The 21,574-nt window shown below is 48.3% G+C and overlaps 1 protein-coding gene across 2 annotated transcripts in view; it reads left to right on the top strand.

Moving 5' to 3' along the window:
* Nucleotides 1-21,574, top strand: part of LOC140388286 (histamine N-methyltransferase-like) — a 60,339-nt gene that overhangs the window by 5,718 nt on the left and 33,047 nt on the right. For both annotated transcript variants that reach the window (XM_072472178.1, XM_072472173.1), the window contains exons 2-3: nt 11,708-11,763; nt 14,962-15,069. In XM_072472178.1, the coding sequence (XP_072328279.1) occupies nt 11,708-11,763; nt 14,962-15,069 (164 nt within the window). The remainder of the gene's footprint in view (nt 1-11,707; nt 11,764-14,961; nt 15,070-21,574) is intronic.

Genomic DNA, 21,574 nt, shown 5'->3' with positions numbered 1-21,574 from the left:
CCCAGTTTAGAGTTTTGATTTCAGGCCCATCCTTGTTCTTTTCCATAACAATCTTGAATCTAATGGAGTTATGATCACTGTCTGCAAAATGCTCCCCTGTTGATACTTTAACCACCGGCCCGGCTTCATTACCTAATTTTAAGTCCAGGACTGCCACCTCTCTTGTCGGATTTTCTAGGTACTGACTTAAAATGTTCTTCTGGATGCATTTTAAGAATTCCGCTCCCTTTAAACCTTTCACACTATGACCACCCCAGTTAATGTGGGGGAAGTTGAAATCCCCCACTATCACTACCCTATTACTTTTACTGAAACTTGCCTGCATATAACAAAGAACAAAGAACAATACAGCACAGGAACAGACCCTGCAGCCTCCAAGCCTGCGCTGATCACGTGTCCTATCTAGACCAACCGCCTGTATCCTTTGTCTGTTACCCCGTCTGTTCATGTGCCGTTCCAGATAAGTCTTAAAGGTCGCTAAAGTATCTGCCTCAACCACCCCACTTGGCAGGGCATTCCAGGCCACCACCACCTTCTGTGTAAAAAACCTCCCCCGCACATCTCCACTGAACCTGTCCCCCCTCACCTTGAACTTGTGCACCCTTATAATTGTCATTTCCGCACTGGGAAAAGCCTCCAACTGTTCACCCTATCTATACCCTAATAATTTTATAAACTTCTATCAGGTTGCCCCTCAGCCTCCATCTCTCGAGGGAGAACAATCCTAGTTTATTCAATCTCTCCTCATAGTTAATACCCTCCATATCAGGCAACATCCTGGTAAACCTTTTCTGTACTCTCTCCAAAGCCTCCACGTCCTTCTGGTAGTGCGGTGACCAGAATTGGACACAATATTCCAAATGTGGCCTAACCAATGTTCTATATATTTGTAACATCATTTTCGAGCTTTTATACTCGATACCCCGTCCTATGAAGGCAAGCATGCCATATGCTTTCTTTACCACCACTTCCACATATACTGCCACTTTTAAGGATCTGTGGACCTTCACGCCCAGATCTCCCTGTGTCTCTATGCTCCTGATGGTTCTGCCATTTATTTTATAGCTCCCACCTGAATTGGATCAACCAAAATGCATCACCTCGCATTTGTCCGGGTTAAATTCCATCTGCTATTTTTCTATCAATTTTGTAGCCTATCTATATCCTGTTGCATTCTCTGACAATCTTCATCACTATCCGCAACTCATGCAATCTTAGTATCATCCGCAAACTTGCTAATCAACCCCACTACGTTTTCTTCCAAGTCATTTATATATATTACAAAGAGCAGAGCTCCCAGTGCTGATCCCTGTGGAACACCACTAGTTACAGACCTCCATTCGGAAAAACACCCTTCCACTGCTACCATCTGTCTTCTTTGGCCAAGCCAGTCCTGAATCCATCCTGCATGTTCACCCCTGACCCCATGTGATCTAATCTTTTGTACCAGCCTGCCATGAGGGACCTTATCAAATGCTTTACTAAAGTCCATGTAGACAACGAGCACAGCCCTACCCTCGTCAATCATTTTTGTCACCTCCTCAAAAAATTCAATCAAATTAGTAAGACATAACCTCCCTCGTACAAAATCATGCTGTCTGTCACTAATCAGACCATTCACTTCCAAATGTCCTATCACTGAGAATCTTTTCCAACAATTTCACTATCATTGACGTCAAGCTCACTGGCCTATAATTACCCAGATTATCCTTGCAACCCTTCTTAAATAACGGTACAACATTGGCTATCCTCCAATCCTCTGGGATCTCACCTGTGGCCAATGAGGACACAAAGATTTCTGTCAGAGGCCCAGCCATTTCATCTGTTGCCTCCCTCATTAATCTGGGATAGATGGCATCTGACCTTGGGGATTTGTCTACCTTAATGCTTTTTAACACACCTAATACTTCCTCCCTCATAATAACGACCTGTTCTAAAGTGTTTACACAACCCTCTGACACACCACCAATCAACATGTCCCTCGCCTTTGTGAATACCGATGCAAAATACTTATTAAGGACCTCATTTACTTCCTCTGGTTCGATACATAATTTCCCTCCTTTGTCCTTGAGTGGGCCAATTCTTTTTCTAGCTACCCTCTTGTTCCTAATATACGTATAAAATGCCTTGGGATTCTCCTTAATCCTGCCTGCCAAGGACATTTTGTGACCCTTTTTGCTCTCCTTACCCCCTGCTTGAGCTCTTTTCTACTTTCCTTGTATGCCTCAAGTGCTTTATCTGTTTTTAGTTGCTATACCTCACATATGCATCTTTTTTCTTATTGACAATATTCTCAATTTCCCTGGTCATCCATGATTCCCATATCCTGCCTTTCCTTTTTACCGGCACATGCCTGTCCTGCACTCCCATCAACTGCTCCTTAAAAGACTCCCACATGCCAAATGTAGATTGATCCTTAAACAGCCTCTCCCAAACAACAGCCTTCAAATCCTGCCTAATCTGGTTGTAGTTAGCCTTCCCCAATTTAGCACCTTAACCCGAGGACAACACTTGTCCTTTTCCATGAGTATCCGAAAGCTGATGGAATTGTGATCACTGTTCGCCACATGTTCTCCCACTGCAACCTTGATGACCTGGCTGGGCTCGTTCCCTGGTACTAGGTCCAATATAGCTCCCTCTCTAGTCGGACTATCCACATATTGTTCCAAAAAACCTTCCTGGACACACTTAACAAATTCCTCACCATCCAACCCCCCCCGCCCTCAGGGATTTCCAGTCAATATGAGGAAAATTAAACTCTCCCACTATAACAATCCTATTATTTCTACATCTATCCAGAATCTGCTTACATATCTGTTCCTCAACTTCCTGTGGGGTGTTGGGAGGCCAGTAGTACACCCCCATCACAGTGACTGCCCCCTTCCTGTTTCTGATCACTACCCACAGTGCCTCGTTACTTGATTTTTCCATGGTGTTCTCCTTCTATACAGATGTAATATGTTCTCTAACCATATTGCCACTCCCCCATCTCTTTTACCTTCCTCCCTGTCTCGTTTTAAACATCTTTTTCCTGGAATATTTAGCTGCCAGTCCTGTCCTTTTTTAACCAAGTCTCCGTTACAGCAACCACATCCATGTTCCATGCATGAATCAAGGCTTTAAGTTCATCAGTCTTACCTGTTATAGTCCGTGCATTGAAGCAAATACACTCCAGACATCCGATCCCACTGAGTTCGACATCCTCCAGCCTACCCTTCCTCTTAGCCAGCCTGACCCTGGTACCATGCTCATCCCAGCTCTACACTTGCTGACTTACTATCCTGATTCCCACCCCCCTGCCAAATTAGTTGAAACCCACCCGAACCATATTAGCAAACCTCCCAGCCTGTCCTTCTATTTTTCCTGGATTGGTAGGGAGCCTATAGAACACTCCTAGATATATGATTGCTCCCTTTAGTTTTTAAGTTCTCCCCATATCACTTAAGTTGAAGAGCCTTCTAAGATGTTGTCTTCTTTACTGCTGTAATTCATTCCCTGAACAAAATTGTGACATAGCCTCAAAATAAGGGGAGGTAGATTTAGGACGGAGTGTAGGAGGAACTTCTTCACCCAAAGGGTTGTGAATCTCTGGAATTCTTTGCCCAGTGAAGCAATTGAGGCTCCTTCTTTAAACGTTTTTAAGAAAAAGATAGATGCCTTTCTAAAGAATAAAGGGATTCGGGGATATGGTGTACGGGCCGGAGACTGGAGCTGAGTCCATAAAGATCAGCCATGATCTCATTAATTGGCGGAGCAGGCTCGAGGGGCCAGATGGCCTACTCCTGTTCCTAGTTCTTATGTTCTTATGTTCTTATGTTCTTATGACATCTTCGCTTTTACCTCTTTCCCTGTCACAGCTGAAGATCCTAGATCCTGGAATATTGAACATAGAACATACAGTGCAGAAGGAGGCCGTTCGGCCCATCGAGTTTGCACTGACCCATTTAAGCCCTCACTACCACCCTATCCCCATAACCCAATAACCCCTCCTAACCTTTTTGGACCCAAGGGCAATTTATCATGGCCAATCCACCTAACCTGCACACCTTTGGACTGTGGGAGGAAACCCGAGCACTCCTCACAGACTCCGCACAGACAGTGACCCAGCATGGAATTGAACCTGGGACCATGGTGCTGTGAAGCCACAGTGCTAGCCACGTATGCTACCGTGCTGCCTACGGTATTGAGCTGTTAATCCTGCCCCTCTCTCAACCATGTCTCAGTGACAGCAATAACATCGTACCCCCATGTTTTAATTTGTGCCCTCAACTCATCTGCCTTGTTCGGCTGACTCCTTGTACTAAAATAAATACCATCCAATCTTGCAAAACTCTCTTGTGCTTTAACTGGCCTATAATCTTATGCCTTCCTGACTCACTTGTTGTTTCTTCTAATTTTGGCTATGCATCGCTCCCTGCAGAAACTCCTCTCAGGATCCCACCTCCCTGCAAAGATAGTTTAAAGTAAAACTAAATTCACCAGTCCCAGATGACCATAGGTTGCTGTCCCCTTTGAGGGGAGAGAGCTGACTTGTGGTGATTTAACCTGAGGATCACCACACCTCTGGCAAGAACAAGGTTGAGAAGACAGGTCTTCATGAATAACCTCGGCTGGTACGAAATCTTCAGAGACCACTGAAATTTCCATGATTTGCCACATAGCCCAGGAAGAGCCTAAACGGGCGCAATTCTCCTGCTAAATATTAAGCCCTCATTTACTCACTTTATGCTTCTGTAGGAATACTATTTACTTGCCTCCCTTATGTTAACTTTACTTATTCTACTTTGCTTACTTGTGTTATATTGCAATGACCCTAACGTTCACTTATTATGTGTTGTTCCTCACTGGATCCTCCTTCTAAAAAAACACACTTTTAAAAATCGCAACTGCTTCTCTGCAAGCTGGAGCGAGGACACTGTTCCCAGACTGCTTCATTGCAATGCTGACTGTAAGGACACTGTTCACAGACCACATCACTGCGCTGGTGGCTGAGAGGATGCTGGACCCATACAGTTTCACTGCGACGATGACTGCAAGGACTTCATTCCTGGACCGCTTCATTACAATGCTGAGTGTGAGGACACCGTTTCCAGACCCTTTTCATTCTTGTCATCCCAAGATGGGAACAGTCCGGCTCTTGCAATGACAGCTGTCTAGCGAAAGTGGGCATGACCATTCTTGCTCCCCATAATAATACCCACCCTCTTGCCCCACCGCTTGGAGTGCAAGCCACAAGATCCCTGTTTCTCAGGATTTTCACCAATTTATCACAGCAGGCCTCCAAGCTGTGAATCGCTTTGCATCCCAGGAGCTGGGTGAATCGGGCGTCCTTCCTGATAATAATATTTAAATCAGGTTCAATGAGGTGTCTTCATGTTCCTGGCAGTTCTGGACGGGGAATCTTACTGGGGCTCGTGGGAACCTCGTTGGGGCCAGTGGGGCCGGCTGGGAGATCTTCAATGACATTGATGCTCAGCGTCAATCCCGCTTTTGGCCTTGCATCCAATTCACCGGGCCATCGTGATTCCCTTTGCTGGCTGGTGGCCCCCGGGAAACCCTTCCCCACTTCAGAGATTTCTGTCAGTTTCAGAGATGCTACAACCACAGCAGATGTTATTGCTGAACAAGACTGAGGGAAGCTTGTCTGATTATAACTTGGTTTGTATTCTGAAAGCAAGGAGGAAGATTGACTGACCTCAGAAGCACAAGCTCCAGTAAAAACTGTAAAACTAAAAATTTTTTCCAGGTAATTAATGTATATTGTAAAAAGTTGTGGTCCCAGCACAGACCCCTGAGGCACACCACTAGTCACCGGCTGCCATCCTGAAAGATTGATTGAGAAGAAACAATACATACGCAGATAAGATTTTAGCCACACAATTAAAACATTGCTGCAGAACAACCTCCAAAAACACATGCTTGGTCAAAAATGCACAGGTCAACTTCCTTCTTGGCAACAGCTCATGTACACATTTTTGACGGGAAATTATAGGCCGGTTAGTTTAACTTCGGTCATTGGTAAAATTTTAGAGTCCATTATTAAATATGGGATTGTGGAATACTTGGAAGTGCATGATAAAATAGGACTGAGTCAGCACAGCTTTGTCGAAGAGAGGTCATGTCTGACAAACCTGCTTGAGTTATTTGAGGAGGTAACAAGGAGGTTAGACAAAGGAGAACCAGTGGACATGATTTATTTAGATTTCCAGAAGGCCTTTGACAAAGTGCCGCATAGGAGTTTGTTAAATAAGTTAAGAGCCCATTGTGTTAAAGGTAAGATCCTTGCATGGATAGAAGATTGGCTGATTGGCAGAAGGCAGAGAGTGGGGATAAAGGTTTTTTTTCAGGATGGCAGCCGGTGACTAGTGGTGTGCCTCAGGGGTCTGTGCTGGGACCACAACTTTTTACAATATACATTAATTACCTGGAAAAAGGAACTGAAGGCACTGTTGCTCAGTTTGCAGATGATACAAACATATGTAGAGGGACAGGTAGTATTGAGGAAGTAAGGAGGCTGCAGAAGGGTTTGTACAGGCTAGGAGAGTGGGCAATGAAATGGCAGGTGAAATACAATGTAGAAAAGCATGAGGTTATGCACTTTGGAAGGAGGAATTTAGGAATAGACTATTTTCTAAATGGGAAGATGCTTAGGAAATCAGAAGCACAAAGGGACTTGGGAGTCCTTGTTCATGATTCTCTTAAGGCTCAAGTGCAGGTTCAGTCAGCAGTTAAGAAGGCAAATGCAATGTTAGCATTCAAGTCAAGAGGGCTAGAATACAAGACCAGGGATGTACTTCTGAGGCTGTAGAAGGCTTTGGTCAGACCTCATTTGGAGCATTGTGAGCAGTTTTGGGCCCCATATCTAAGGAATAATGTGCTGGCCTTGGAAAGGATCCAGAGGAGATTCACAAGAATGATCCCTGGAATGAACAGCTTGTCGTATGAGGAACGATTGAGGACTCTCGGTCTCTACTCGTTGGAGTTTAGAAGGAGGAGGGGGGATCTTATTGATCTTACAGGATATCTTACAGGATACTTCGAGGCCTGGATCGAGTGGACGTGGAGAGGATGTTTCCACATGGAGGAAAAACTAGAAACAGAGGACACAATCTCAGACTAAAGGGACGATCCTTTAAAACTGAGATGAGGAGGAATGTCTTCAGCCAGAGGGTGGTGAATCTGTGGAACTCTTTGCCACAGAAGCCTGCGGAGGTCAAATCACTGAGTGTCTTTAAGATCGGGTTAGATAGGTTCTTGATTAATAAGAGGATCAGGGGTTATGGGGAGAAGGCAGGAGAATTCTAACATTGTATTTGCCTTCCCAACTGTCGTCTGAACTTGCACATTAACCTTAAGAGAATCCTGAACAAGGACTCCCAAGTCTCATAGAATTTAATTCTCATAGAATTTACAGTGCGGAAGGAGGCCATTCGGCCCATCGATTCTGCACCGGCTCTTAGAAAGAGCACCCTACCCAAGCCCACACCTCCACCCTATCCCCATAACCCAGTAACCCCACCCAACACTAAGGGCCATTTTGGACACTAAGGGCAATTTATCATGGCCAATCCACCTAACCTGCACATCTTTGGACTGTGGGAGGAAACCGGAGCACCCGGCGGAAACCCACGCACACATGGGGAGGATGTGCAGACTCCACACAGACAGTGACCCAAGCCAGGAATCAAACCTGGGACCCTGGAGCTGTGAAGCAATTGTGCTATCCACAATGCTACCGTGCTGCCCTTTGTGTCTTTGTCCCTTTGTGCTTCTGATTTCCTCAGCAGTTCCCATTTAGAAAATAGTCTTTGCTTCCATTCCTCCTCCCAAAGTGCATAACCTCACATTTTTCCACATTGCATTCCATCTGCCACTTCTTTGCCCACGCTCCTAGCCAAGTCGTTCTGCAGCCCCCTGCTTCTTCAATATTACCTGTCCCTCTACAGATCTTTGTATCATCTGCTAGATCTGTACATAACTCGCATCTGTGTCGTTTTACCTTTGCGATTCCTCAACTCTATCCACAGAGATTCTGTGCCTTCTGCTTCTATATTACTCCATGCTATCGATTTAACTTCATTCCTTACTAACAATGCAACCATGCCCCCTTGCCCATCTGCCTGTCCTTTCGAGAGGAAACATATCCTTGTATATTTAGATCCCAGCCCTGATCCTCTTGCAGCCACGTCTCTGCGATGCCCAGAACATCATATCGGTCAATTTCAATGTGCGTAACAAGCTCATTTACCTTGTTCTGTATACTGCGCGCATTTAGGTACAACACCCTCAATCCTGCATTGACCACCTCCCTTCTCACACTTCTCAACTTTTTTGCTCTGCCTGAGGGTGATGTTGTTCTCTTAATTTTGTTCTGTATTTCCCATCTGTTATGACATCTTCTAAGAAAACGCCCTGGTCCCCACCCCCCGCCATACTCGTTTAAATCCAAACTCCCCAGCCAGGATATATGTGCCCCTCCAGTTTAGATGCAACCCATCCTTCTTGTACAGGTTCCACCTGCCCTGCAAGAGACCCCAATGATCCAGAAATCTGAAACCCTCCCTCCTACACCACCAGTTTAGTCACATGTTTAGCTGCACTATACTCCTATTTCTAGCCTCACTGGCACATGGCACAGGAAGTAGTCCTGAGTTTACAACCCTAGAGATGTTGCTTTTTAACTTACTGCCTAACTCCCTGAACTCCTTCTGTAGGACCTCATCATTCTTCCTGCCTATATCGTAAGTATCTATGTGTACTATGACATCTGGCTGTTCACCCTCCCCCCTCAGGGCGTCCTGTGTAGCGCCAGAGACAAATGGGGGGAGGGGGGGTGTCCGTGGTGCTGCCGTGTTCCGACACCTCCCTTACCGGAGTCACCAGCATGGGCCTCATCACCTCCTCCTCCCTTGGGGTACCTGATGGCCCCCTGGCTACTCCATGGGATGAGGGTGCGTGCAGAGCTAAGCCCTGAAGTTCCTCCTCCACCTGGCGCTGCCAGTCCTGGAGGCCCACTCTCACCTCGACCAGGGTTTGCTTGCTGGTGCCATGGAGTATAGGAAGTGGACCAACTCCATCTGGGACTGACTCACATCACGCTGCAACTTTCTGGGTCTGTGACAATTTTACCAGTGACTGCACCATCTACCTTTGGGACTGGGCCGCCTCTATCTGGGTCTGTGCCACATCAGCCAGCACCTGGGCAATGCCGTTGACGCTCTCAGCCATGGCCCGCTGTGCTTGGGCCATGCTCAGGAGCACCGCTGCCATGTCCAGTTAGCTCTGGCTCATGGCTGCAGAGATAAGGCAGCCCTCTTCTGGCCTCGGCCACCATCTGCACAGTTTGCCCCAGGCCTTGGACATCTTGACCCATGTCCAAAACCTTTGCCAACAAGGCCTCCATTGCGGACGCCACCCGTGCAGTGTTGGTCTGGGTGGCACACATGGTCGGCACCACGTCCTGCTCATGAACGAGGTTGGACCTGCAGGTACTGGATGCTCACCGACAACCCCTCATGTAGTCCCCGGCTCTGCGATAGCATCTCCCCAATCGATGGGACTGTCCGTTCAAGAAGCCAGAAACCCGTCTGGATGGCAGCTAGTTCCTGGTGTCAGCCCGCCCCTCCTACCATCCGCCCCCTCAGGAGTTCCTATCTCCACCTGCTGTACCAGAGATCATGTGTTCTGCACACTGGATAGTGTCCCAGGAGCCTCTTCACTAAAGTGCCTAATCGAGGAGAGTGTCTCTGGGATGGTAGATGGCAGTGAAGACAACTGTGATGGGAAGTCCGTGTCATTCTAGACTCGAGCACTGGGGTGTCTTGGGATGCGGATGACACAGACGTCTTTCTCGCTGGTCAACACACCGGGTTCTGGCTGTGCCTGGAGTCAGGGATGGGGGACTCCTAAAGGGCCCACCCCATCACCAGCAACACCTGCAAAACAAGACACATGATTACATCACGGGTCTGGGTAGGAGTAGGTATGTATGGGGAGAGGGCGTTGGGTGGCGGTAGTGGAGTGGGGCTTGGGGGTAGTGTGGTGGAGAGGGGTGTGGTGGTGGTGGTTGCAGGGGTGCTGGTGAGTGTGTGGGTGGGTGACACACGTGCCATGGGGAACCACAACTCACCAGGGTTTCACTTCCTCGCCCGATGCCAACCTAAGCCCCGATGACTGCCCTTTCCTCGGGCCCTCCGACCACATCTATGTCCTCTGCTTTGCTATGGAGAGGGGCCACAGATTTGGCGGCCCCCTCCAGTCTTCTCCCACTCATGGCGGTTGTGTACGGCCATTTCCTGTGGGGTGGGGGGAACAGAAAACGCACAGTGTTAAATATTCTGACGCATTCAGCCGTGGGGGTGGGTAGCTGGTGGCTTCAGTGGCCAGGGCACCTGGTCGTGAATACAGCCCTGTCCATCACACAAACCTGCCTCCCATCCATTGACTCCATCTACATCTCCCGCTGCCTGGGGAAAGCGGGCAGAATAATCAAAGACCCCTCCCACCCGGCTTACTCACTCGTCCAACTTCTCCCATGGGGCAGGAGATACAAAAGTCTGAGAACACGCACAAACAGACTCAAAAACAGCTTCTTCCCCGCTGTTACCAGACTCCTAAATGACCCTCTGATGACTGACCTGATTAACACAACGCGCCTGCATGCTTCACCCGATGCCGGTGTTTATGTAGTTCCATTGTGTACCTTGTGTTGCCCTATTATGTATTTTCTTTTCTTTTCATGTACTTAATGATCTGTTGAGCTGCTCGCAGAAAAATACTTTTCACTGTACCTCGGTACACGTGACAATAAACAAAATCCAAATTCAAATCCAAATCCATGGCAGCCAGTCTGGGTGCTGGATGTGGTGCAGGGTGGGGGTTCGGCCGGCCACCAGGTGGTGGTGGTGGTGGGGGGGGGTGCGGTGGTGGGGGGGTAATGGGTGTGTGGGACGACGGTTGGTGCTCGGGCACAGTGCTGCCTACTTACCCTGGCCACCCTGAGGAGGTTGTGCAGTTTCTTCTGGCACTGCTGACCAGTCCGGACGATGTTGCCCAAGGTGCCGATGACCTCTGCCACCTGCAAACGGTACAGCATATGATGGCAGCTGGCAGCCTCCTTTCCACCCCAGGGAACAGGGTGGCCTGGCTCTCTCCACGGCATCCAGCATGGTCTGCAGGTAAGCGTCAGTGAATCTCAGGTTGCGCTGCCATCTTGTTGGCTGGGATGGTGTGCGTGGGGAGTGAAGAGTGTGAATATGCGGCTGCATCTTGTCAGCCTCCTGAGTGTCAATCCCGGACCCGGCGAATCCAGCACCGTTTCTCATTGGAATTGACTGTGTTCCACTTGGCGCCGGTTCTAGCCCCTTAACGGATGTTGAATTGGTCCAGTTGCGGTGCCAGTTTTGTTGTCGTAAAAGTCCGCTAAACCTGCCCCGGATCAACACTTCATCTCAGGAATGGAGAAGATGACCGTATGAGTTTTGCCTTCACTTCTATTGCAAAATTGAAGCAATTTCTTCTTGATTATGAGCTAAAATACTTCAAATGCTTTGGTAACAGTTGCTTTTCAGAAGCTCAGATGAACCATTGGGTTTTTTCATGTTAAAATTAAAATTTGAAAGCCTGTTGGAGAATGAAGCTGTTTGTTACTAATGTCATTGTAGGTTGGTAAAGGTCAGTTCAAAATAAAACTCTTCTTACTTTGCAGAATTGGCAAAAACGGAGGATCCAGTCTTGAGGTCCTGGGAATAGGAAGTGGTTCAGGTAGGCCCTGCAGTGTCCATTGTTGAGTATCTAATGATTAAACAATGTATTCTTGATGCATTTGTTTTAACATCTTATTCAATCAAATGCACATTTACCACAACATTCTAAGAAAAGTGATTATGTATAGAATGTTGATGGATCTTTCCATGTTATCCTGTAGTTAATATTAAAACATTGTACCTGGATTTCCAATTTATAGTGAGCAGAAAATTACAAATGGAACATAGTTTTTTCACTACAACCTTTACTCTAACATTGTCTGCCATTATCTTCAGGCTGACTTTGTCAAGCAAAATTATTAAGTTACATTCTGTAGTGGTCACACAGAGGAGTCAGGTATGAGAGTACAACAAAAATGATGGTGGATTGGCCATGATAAATTGCTCTTAGTGTCCAAAATTGCCCTTAGTGTTGGGTGGAGGTGTTGACTTTGGGTAGGGTGCCCTTTCCAAGAGCCGGTGCAGACTCAATGGGCTGAATGGCCTCCTTCTGCACTGTAAATTCAATGATAATCTATGATTAATCTAGGACAAAGGTTCGGCACAACATCGTGGGCCGAAGGGCCTGTTCTGTGCTGTATTTTCTATGTTCTATGTTCTATTTATTGTTAAAGCAAACTGTGTACACGTCACAATCCAGGTCCCAGCCGGGACCTCTCTGCCTTGGCTCCATCTGGGCTAATTTTTATGTCCGTAATCAATTAGCACACTATTAAGCCCCTGCCCCTCAGCGTGGGAGCTCGGTATTCCATGAGGCTTGGGGGGAGGGGAGGGGTAATCAGTTCCTCCCCGTAGGTCTCGTGAGGGTTATAGCACCTTCCTTTGACAAAGTTATCCTGTATATGGAACAAAGAGTGGATATAAATTGTTAAAACTTATCTGTCGGTTTTATAAAATCTTGAATAGATATTACACACACGAGCCAAATTGAACAAATTAATTTTTGTGTTCCAGGGAGAAATATTGAAAAGGCACAGTAGGTGAAATATTCATATTAACACTGCCACCCTGAGGGCAGCATGGTGGCCCAGTGGTTCGCACTGCTGCCTCACGGCGCCAAGGACCCGGGTTCAATCATGGCTTGGGGTTCAATCCTGGCCCTGGGTCACTGTCCGTGTGGAGTTTGCACATTCTCCTTGTGTCTGCGTGGGTCTCACCTCCACAACCCAAAAGACGTGCAGAACAGGTGGATTGGCCACGTTAAATTGCCCCTTAATTGGAAAAAAATAAATGGGTACTCTAAATTTATAAAAAGAAAACACTACCACCCTTGCACTTTTGCAAACTTTCTCCCAATGGTTATTGGCTCAAAACGTACTGTAAGGACAAAGGTTGGAGGAAGGGGTCTTCAGTGGATCTAAACCCTGTTTGCTTCAGTAGTGGACCTTGCCATTGTTCTTTTACTCAGCCACAACATTAGCAATCCATTTCCTGGTTTCCTGACCAATGGCAACGTTCGGCCATGTTGATGACTGATATTGCATTTAATTTAATAATCTTTATTGTCACAAGTAGGCTTACATTAACACTGCAATGAAGTTACTGTGAAAAGCCCCTAGCCGCCATACTCCAGCGCCTGTTCGGGTACAAAGAGGGAGAATTCAGAATGTCCAATTCACCTAACAAGCACGTCTTTTGGGACATGTGGGAGGAAACCAGAGCACCCGGAGGAAACCCACACAGACACGGGGAGAACGTGCACACAGACAGTGACCCAAGCCGGGAATCAAACCCTGGTCCCCAACACTGTGAAACAACAATGCTAATTACTGTGCTACAGTGCCGGCCATCCCATTTGAGGTAAGATGTATTTTTAAAGAGCCCAGTCAGGGGAGTTAAGCCAGCCACTGCTGCTCAAAAATTAAGAAAATGAAGGATTAAAGGAAGACATGGGAATGCTGTCTCCCCTCCCCCATGCCCTTTTGCAGTTCTCTTACTCTAACCACAAGCTCAGGCTTGGAGTAATTATGGCACATGTATGAAAGTGGCCAGCCACCCACACTATACAATCATGGCTGGTGGCCAGAGAAAGTGTGAACAGCAGACCTGTCATTACTCACTGTAGCACAATCAATCACTCACGAGGCGAGAAGAGATGAAGTGAATCGATGGCTTCATTACACTGACTTGTTCCCCAGCAGCTCGGTTACAGAATGCGGCTGCTGGGAGAACCCGGGTTCTTATACTCCGCCTTACTGGGTGGAGCCAGCAGGCGGCAGATCCAGCAGGACCCAGTGTCTGTCCACCAATAGCCTCTCGGCATCACTGGGTACCATGCTACCCCTAATACATACCACCACATTCACTACTTGCTGCAGTGCCACAAAAGGTTTAGTGGCCAAATAAGGGCAGGAAAGGTGAATTGAACGTCACATTTAGGCGCCAAACCCCAGACTGAAGTCAATGGGAATCAGCAGGAAGATCCTCCTCTGATTGGAGTCATATCTGGGACAAAATAAGATGATAATGACAAATTACTGCAGATGCTGGAATCTAAAACGAAATGGAGATTGACAAAGATGGCGTGGACAGAAAGACGAAAGGACTGTCAATGGCGTCATCAAGGCTAAGAAAGGTGCTGATGTTGGCACATTAAGAGATCAGAATGTGTTATGGCAGAACAAAGGTAAGCAGTATGTCAAAGGACAGCTAGGAAAAGGAAACAGGTGGCCTAAGGTGGGATGGGAGGAGGGGGACAATGGTGAGAGAAAAACGGATCGATGGAAGAAATGAAAATGAATTGATAGAAATGAAAATGGGTGAAGGTGGAAGAAAGAGTTCACAGTCTCAAAATTCACAAGATGAAATGATTGTGGTTGTGCACTTTTACATTTTAGAGAAGAGTGGAGCCCTGTACACATTATAGGAAGCTAATTCCCTTTTTGCTTTGCGCACTTCTCCTGTCCAATTTATATCAAGGTGGTTGAAATCCCCAATAATTATTCAATCTCAGTTGTGTATGCTTATTTCAATGTATTGATCATACTCGTTTAGCACAGTGGGCTAAACAGCTGGCTTGTAATGCAGAATAAGACCAGCAGCGTGGGTTTAATTCCTGTACCGGCCTCCCCGAACAGGTGCCGGAATGTGGCGACTAGGGGCTTTTCACAGTAACTTCATTAAAGCCTTCTTGTGACAATAAGTGATTATTATTATTATTACTGTACATTCAGAAGTGTTCTGTTTCTTCATTCAGGTGAAATAGACATTGAAATTCTTGGCAAAATTCAGTTGCAACATCCAGGCCTTTCAATTCATAACGAGGTGGTGGAGCCGAATCCTAAGCAGATCTCCAAATACAAAGGTTTTTCCTTTCGAAATAAATATTTATATTTGCCACATATATTTTGAGGTAAAAAGCAGCAATTTTGTTTGAGGTGTTAAATCAGCTTTGACCTGTTTCCAGATAGTGAACACGTATGGGTGAGACATCACTATCCTTTTGATTGATCACAGAACCATTGTTTGTACTAAGACGTGTAATGACGGCTAGTGACCACGTTCAGCAAAAATAACTTAATTTAGGAATTATTATCTTCTCTGATTATATGTTGCAATCAGTGTTCAAAAAAGTTCATTATCTTTAGTAAAATCTATTTTTGAATAAGATTTTGTGCTCCCTGGACTGAGCCAGTTAATAAATGTTTCAAAACAAACAGATGGGGAGGGCACAATGTTGTTCAGTCCGGAACATTAAATCTCTGAACTTAAAATAAAGGATCAAAATAAATGCATTCCCTGTTTCTGAGCTGAAGCATGGTCAGAGGTGAAGAAAACAGTGTGGGATTTTCCGATTGGCGACACTGAAATCACGTTCGACGATCGGCCGGAGAATCCATTTTTACGCTGAAATCGGGGGGCGGTGCTGTTTTTCTGATGCTCCGACCCTCAAAACCGCCGTACTCCCACACCATCGGGACGGCCTCAGGGCATCACCTGAGGCCCTCCCTCGATGCTCCGTCCCCATGGCCCGACTTCCCGACGTGTGGTACACATCATCTCACTTTTCGTAAACCTGGCATGGCGGCTGCAGACTGTGTCCAGCTGCTGTGGGCCACGGACCTGGCCATTCTGCGCCCATATTGGCAGATAACGTGGCGCGGCTACTAGCCCCCCACACCGGGCGGAACACCTGTGCAGGGGCGGCGGCGACTTTTTGTAAGACCAGATGGATTCTGTGGACATAGCCGCAGAATCGGAGAATCTAGCCTGCAGTGTCTTCCTGGAGGAGAGAAGGAATTTTGCAAGGGGATGTCCTGTCTGAGCATTTTCCAAAAGTTTACTGCCAGATGGCCAAGTAGATGCTGTGGGCAGACTTCAACACATCTGTTTGATTGTTTTTTCAAAGTGAGTTATGGTCACTTGTAATGCGCTGCGTGAAAGGATGTGGGAAGCAAATTGAATAGAAACTGTTCACAGGGAATGAGGGAAACATTTCAAAAGGAAAACAAAATATAGAGCTATCCAGGAGCGGGCTGTGAGTTGATATTGCCCATGTTTCTCATTGATTGGGGTCAGTGCATGATGGACTGCACTTTAGCAGCCCTTTAAACAGATGTGAGGCTGTGAGAGCAGAAAAATAGGGAGCGATGGTGCGAGATGGAGCGCTCGTCATTTTCCCACTGCCATAACACTACCAGTTGTGGGTGGTCCCTCCAACTGTGGATGGTCCCTCCACCACATGGCAAGACCACCAGGTGAACCCTGAAGGCCTCGCTGACAGCTCGGAGAGGAGCTATTATTGTTGACATGGATGGGGCACAAGGAGTGTTAAGATCCCAGTTGTTGTTACTACTGGACAGCAAGATATCAGAATGGAACTCTGGCTCAAAAGATCACTTTTCCTTTTTTTTGGAAAACGTGGATGAACAGAGTCAAAGTGCTGTCAATTAGTTTTGAACAACAAACTTTTGTTATTCGGGATGAAAAGTTTGACTGTAATACAATACTCCTTGACTCCTACTTATCTTCACAATGTACACATATTTGAAGGATAACACAGGTTACAATATATATCTTATGCTTTAAATCTCTTCGTAAACCCACAGGCAGACAGTGGTCTGACTCATTCCACTCCGAACCAAGCGGCACATGCCACCTCATAGAATCATAGAATTTACAGTGCAGAAGGAGGCCATTCAGCCCATCGAGTCTGCACCAGCCCTTACAAAGAGTACCCTACTCAAGCCCACATATCAACCCAATCCCCGTAACCCCCACTTAACCTTTTTTGCACACTAAGGGCAATTTAGCATGGCCACTCCACCTAACCCACACGTCTTTGGACTGTGGGAGGAAACCGGAGCACCTGGAGAAAGCCCACGCAGACACAGGGAGAACGTGCAGACTCCGCAAAGACAGTGACCCAGCCGGGAATAGAACCTGGGACCCTGGAGCTGTGAAGCAATTGTGCTAACCACTATGCTACCGTATTGCCCGATAATAACCTTTTAATGTCACAAGTATGAACTTACTGTGAAAAGCCACATTACGATGCCTGTTTAGGTAAGCCGCTACGGGAATTGAACCCGCGCTGCTGGCCTTGCTCTGCATCACAAACCAGCTGTCTAGCCCGCTAAGCTAAGCCCGCCCCTCTGAAGCCCATCTAAATGATCTTCTGTGGATTTCTCTTCAAATCCCACCACATGATTGTCACATGAATGTTTTCAAACTCCACTCTCAAAAGGACACGCTTTAAAATCTTCTTTCAAACAATAGTTTCCTTCCACTTTTTTCATCAAGGATCCACCTCCAGGTTTTCCACCTATCATTTCAAACAAAGCTTTCTGTCGGTTAGTTCAGCAAGGATCCCCATCCAGGTTTTCCAACTCTCCTTTCAGTATACCTTTGTCTTGAATTGCCGCAAACATCCAAACTTCTACACAAAATTCAGGTTCTCGGTCGCCAACCGAGTGCTATTGTTTTCAAAGGCTGGAAATTAGGACACCAAAATTACAATTGCTTCAGGTATCTGGGGCTGGATTCTCCGATTCTGTGGCTATGTCCGCAGGATATGTCTGATCTTACAACCAAAAAGGCGGCACCGCCCCGCACTGATGCTCCGCCCGGTGGGGGGCTAGCAGCCGTGCCACATGAAGTCCCCGGCTTTACCTGTGGATACGGCTGCAAAATGGCCGGGTCCGTGGCCGCGGCATGCGCAGGGTGGTGGTTTGATTCGCCCGACTCGCAGCTCAGCAAGCAACTAACAAGGGGGTGGTTGCATCATTTAAGCGGTCCCTCAGCACTCACTCCCAGTCAAGACACAAATTTGGCAGCAAGGAGTCCTCCTCCCCGATTTGTGGGTGCTGACCTGGTCAGGCTTCTAGAAGCCATCGAGGAGAGGCAGGTCACCATGTTCCCCCGGGGCAGTAGGAAACCCAGCAGAATGGTGACAAATGCCACCTGGGCAGCAGTGGTAGCTGTAGTGAGTGCGGGCATCATGACCAGAAGGACCGCCATCCAATGTCGGAAGTGGATGAACAGCCTCCCACGAACTGCAAGGCTAAGTTACCCCCTCTCTCCTCCTGGCATCAGCTCCACCTGCCATCCACTGCCCCTTCACCCAGATGACCTGTCTCAAGAGAGTTGTTGATGTCCCACAACATTAATATTTCCGTTTCACTGATTGCATGTCCATTGTCTTGAAGGGTCACCACTTGATGATGCCAGGCCACCCAGAGTTGTACCACCCCCATTCCACCCAAGAGACCAATTCGGAGGAGACCGCTCAGCAGAACACTGACAATGCGCCACAGCTTTCACCCGCCCCTTCCACCATCGCAGAGACACACACCGCATTGGGCAACATTAGCATACAGTCTTCTGCATCACTACCTGGTGAACACCACAAAGCTGATGATGCACATCAGTTGGAGGCAGGAATATCTAAGGGAGACAGCAGTTGGAGGTCTGCGGGATCTCAGGACACAGCTGATCTCTAGTCAGGTGCGCTATGGACAAGGTTCTCGCTGAGCTGCGAGAGATGATAAGCCAGAGCGGTGTCAGCAACATTGCTGTGACCGCAAGGCCAATTGGAGTCCCAAAGGCTTCAGGCACAGGAGATGGTGCCAACATTGCGTGGCACCCAGGTCAACATTGGGTGGCGACCACATGGAAAATGTGGAGTACAACGTCCACACAATGAGTGGTGGTGTGCAAGGCATGGCTCAATTTCTGACAACCACAGCTGAGAGCATCAACATCATGCCCATTTCACTGAGGAACGTGTTCCAGATGCAGGTGGACATTGCCAAGGCACTCCAGAGCACTGAGGAGCATTTGTGAGGGTGTCAACACCATGGTGCAGACAATGGGGAGTCTCCATGACTGACAGCGCCAGATGACACATGGAGTGTTGTGTGCAGTTTTGGTCTCCTTCTCTGAGGAAGGATGTTCTTGCTCTGGAGGGAGTGCAGCGAAGGTTTACCAGACTGATTCCAGGGATGGAGGGACTGTCATATGAGGAGAGATTGACTAGGTTGGGATTCTTCTCGTTGGAGTTCCGAAGAATGAGGGGGGATCTCATAGAGACTTATAAAATTCTAACAGGACTAGACAGGGTAGATGCAGGGAAGATGTTGCCAATGATGGGTGTGTCCAGAACCAGGGCCGGGATTCTCCCTTACCCGGCGGGGCGGGGGAATCCGGCGTAATGGAGTGGCGGGAACCACTCTGGCGTCGCGCCGCCCCAAAGGTGCAGAATTCTCCGCACCTTTAGGGGCCAAGCCCTCACCTTGAGGGGCTAGGCCCGCGCCGGAGTGATTTCCGCCCCGCCGGCTGGTGGGAAAGGCCTTTGGCGCCACGGCAGCCGGCGCCGAAAGGACTTCGCCGGGCGACGCATGCGCGGGAGAGTCAGCAGACGCTCACGGCATCCCCGCGCATGCGCAGTGGAGAGGGTCTCTTCCGCCTCCGCCATAGTGGAGACCATGGCGGAGGCGGAAGAAAAAGAGTGCCCCCACGGCACAGGCCTGCCCGCCGATCGGTGGGCACCGATCGCGGGCCAGGCCACCGTGGGGGCATCCCCCGGGGCCAGATCGCCCCCCCCCCAGGACCCAGTAGCCCGCCCGCACCGTCTGCTCCCGCCGGTAAGGTAGGTGGTTCAATCCACGCCGGCTGGCGAGGGATGACCGTGGCGGGACTTCGGCCCATCGCGGGCTGGAGAATCGCCGGGGGAGCCCGCCGACCGGCGCGGCGCGATTCCCGCCCCCGCTGATTCTCTGGTGGCGGAGAATTCGGGACACGGCGGGGGCGGGATTCACGCCAGCCCCTGGCGATTCTCCGACCTGGCAGGGGGTCGGAGAATCGCGCTCCAGGGGTCACAGTCTGAGGATTCAGGAGAACAATTTTGGACAGAGATAAGGAAACATTTCTTCACACAAAGAGTGGTGAGCCTATGGAATTCATTACCACAGGAAGTAGTTGATGCTAAAACTTTGAATATATTCAAGAGGCGGCTGGATATAGCACTTGGGAAGAATGGGATCAAAGGCTATGGAGAGAAAGCAGGATTACGCTATTGAGTTGATGAATGGCGGACCAGGCTCGAAGGGCCAAAAAGCCTCCTCCTGCTCCTATCTTCTATGTATCTATGTATCTGTGACCCAGAGGCTTCTGGAGCTCATTCCAGCTGGCCTCCATCCCATGGAGTTCCCCAGGTCCTGACAGGCACCCTCTTGAAGGAGGATGCACCGGAGCCCATCCCGGGTCCTTCCACCAAGGAGATTCCGGCAATCTCCTCCAGTGCTTCTGAATCACCCCCCTCACCCCCCCCCCCCTCCCCCCCACCCCCTCATAGGGCATGGAAGGCAGCAGACTGCCTCCACCTCTGATGTGCATCCTGGCAACACACCTCGACGTAGCACTAGACCACGGAGTATCAAGAAGTTTTCGGAGCACTGAGCGGTCACTAGTGAAGTCAATATCTGCAGCTACGGGAATGGATAAATTGTCACATTAAAATGTTCACCAATAAAACTTTTCACCTGAAACCTCTAATGCCTCTGTGACTTTAATCCTCACAATGGGGTGGGTATCTCACAAGAGTCACTTCGTGTTACCGGCTCTCCAAGAAATAGCACCGGTGAGAGTATAGGAAACCACCAGTAGCAATACCCATCACTCACTGGACATAGAACCCATCACTCACTGGACATAGAAGACCCCCCCCCCACCACGCAAAATAAATAAGCTCTGATGCAGACTCCGTCATGAGGGTGGATGTGAGTGCACTGTCAGCAGAAAGACAGGATCCAGACATAACCAGACCCTGAGGAGCACCACAGCTTCCCTCACAGCGAGTGGTCATCACTCTCCTACCAGCTGACAGTGCCAATATAGGCCCATCACCCTGGTGTCATATACTCCAGAATCTTGGATGGGGGAGTGGGGGCAGGGGGATCGAGGATGGGGCGGTGTGCTGGAGCAGTGATGTATAGAGTTGACGGACACACAATCTCATCTCATGGAAATCTAGAGAATGTGAGATCCTCCTTGATTCTCCTGGCGTGTCGGAATCTTACTGCCGCCTGACCGCATTCCTCTGGATCCTCTTCAAGCTCGTATGCCAGCCCCACCTGATCCTCCTCTTCCTCAGAAAAGACTGCATTTTCACCCTCCACTTCATCCAGCATGTCGCCTCACTGCTGTGCCAGGTTTTGGAGGGCACAGCAGACCACCACAAGGTGGGAGACCCACTGGGGCCTGTACTGCAAAGAACTGCCAGAGTGGTGGAGGCATTGGACCCGCATTTTGAGTAGCCCGATGCACTGCTCATGACAGAATAGGTGGCTCATTGTATCGGGTCTCCATCT

Source organism: Scyliorhinus torazame, chromosome 2 (assembly GCF_047496885.1).
Source record: "Scyliorhinus torazame isolate Kashiwa2021f chromosome 2, sScyTor2.1, whole genome shotgun sequence".
NCBI classification, from domain to species: Eukaryota; Metazoa; Chordata; class Chondrichthyes; order Carcharhiniformes; family Scyliorhinidae; genus Scyliorhinus; species Scyliorhinus torazame.
This window is presented reverse-complemented; position numbering and strand designations above follow the sequence as displayed.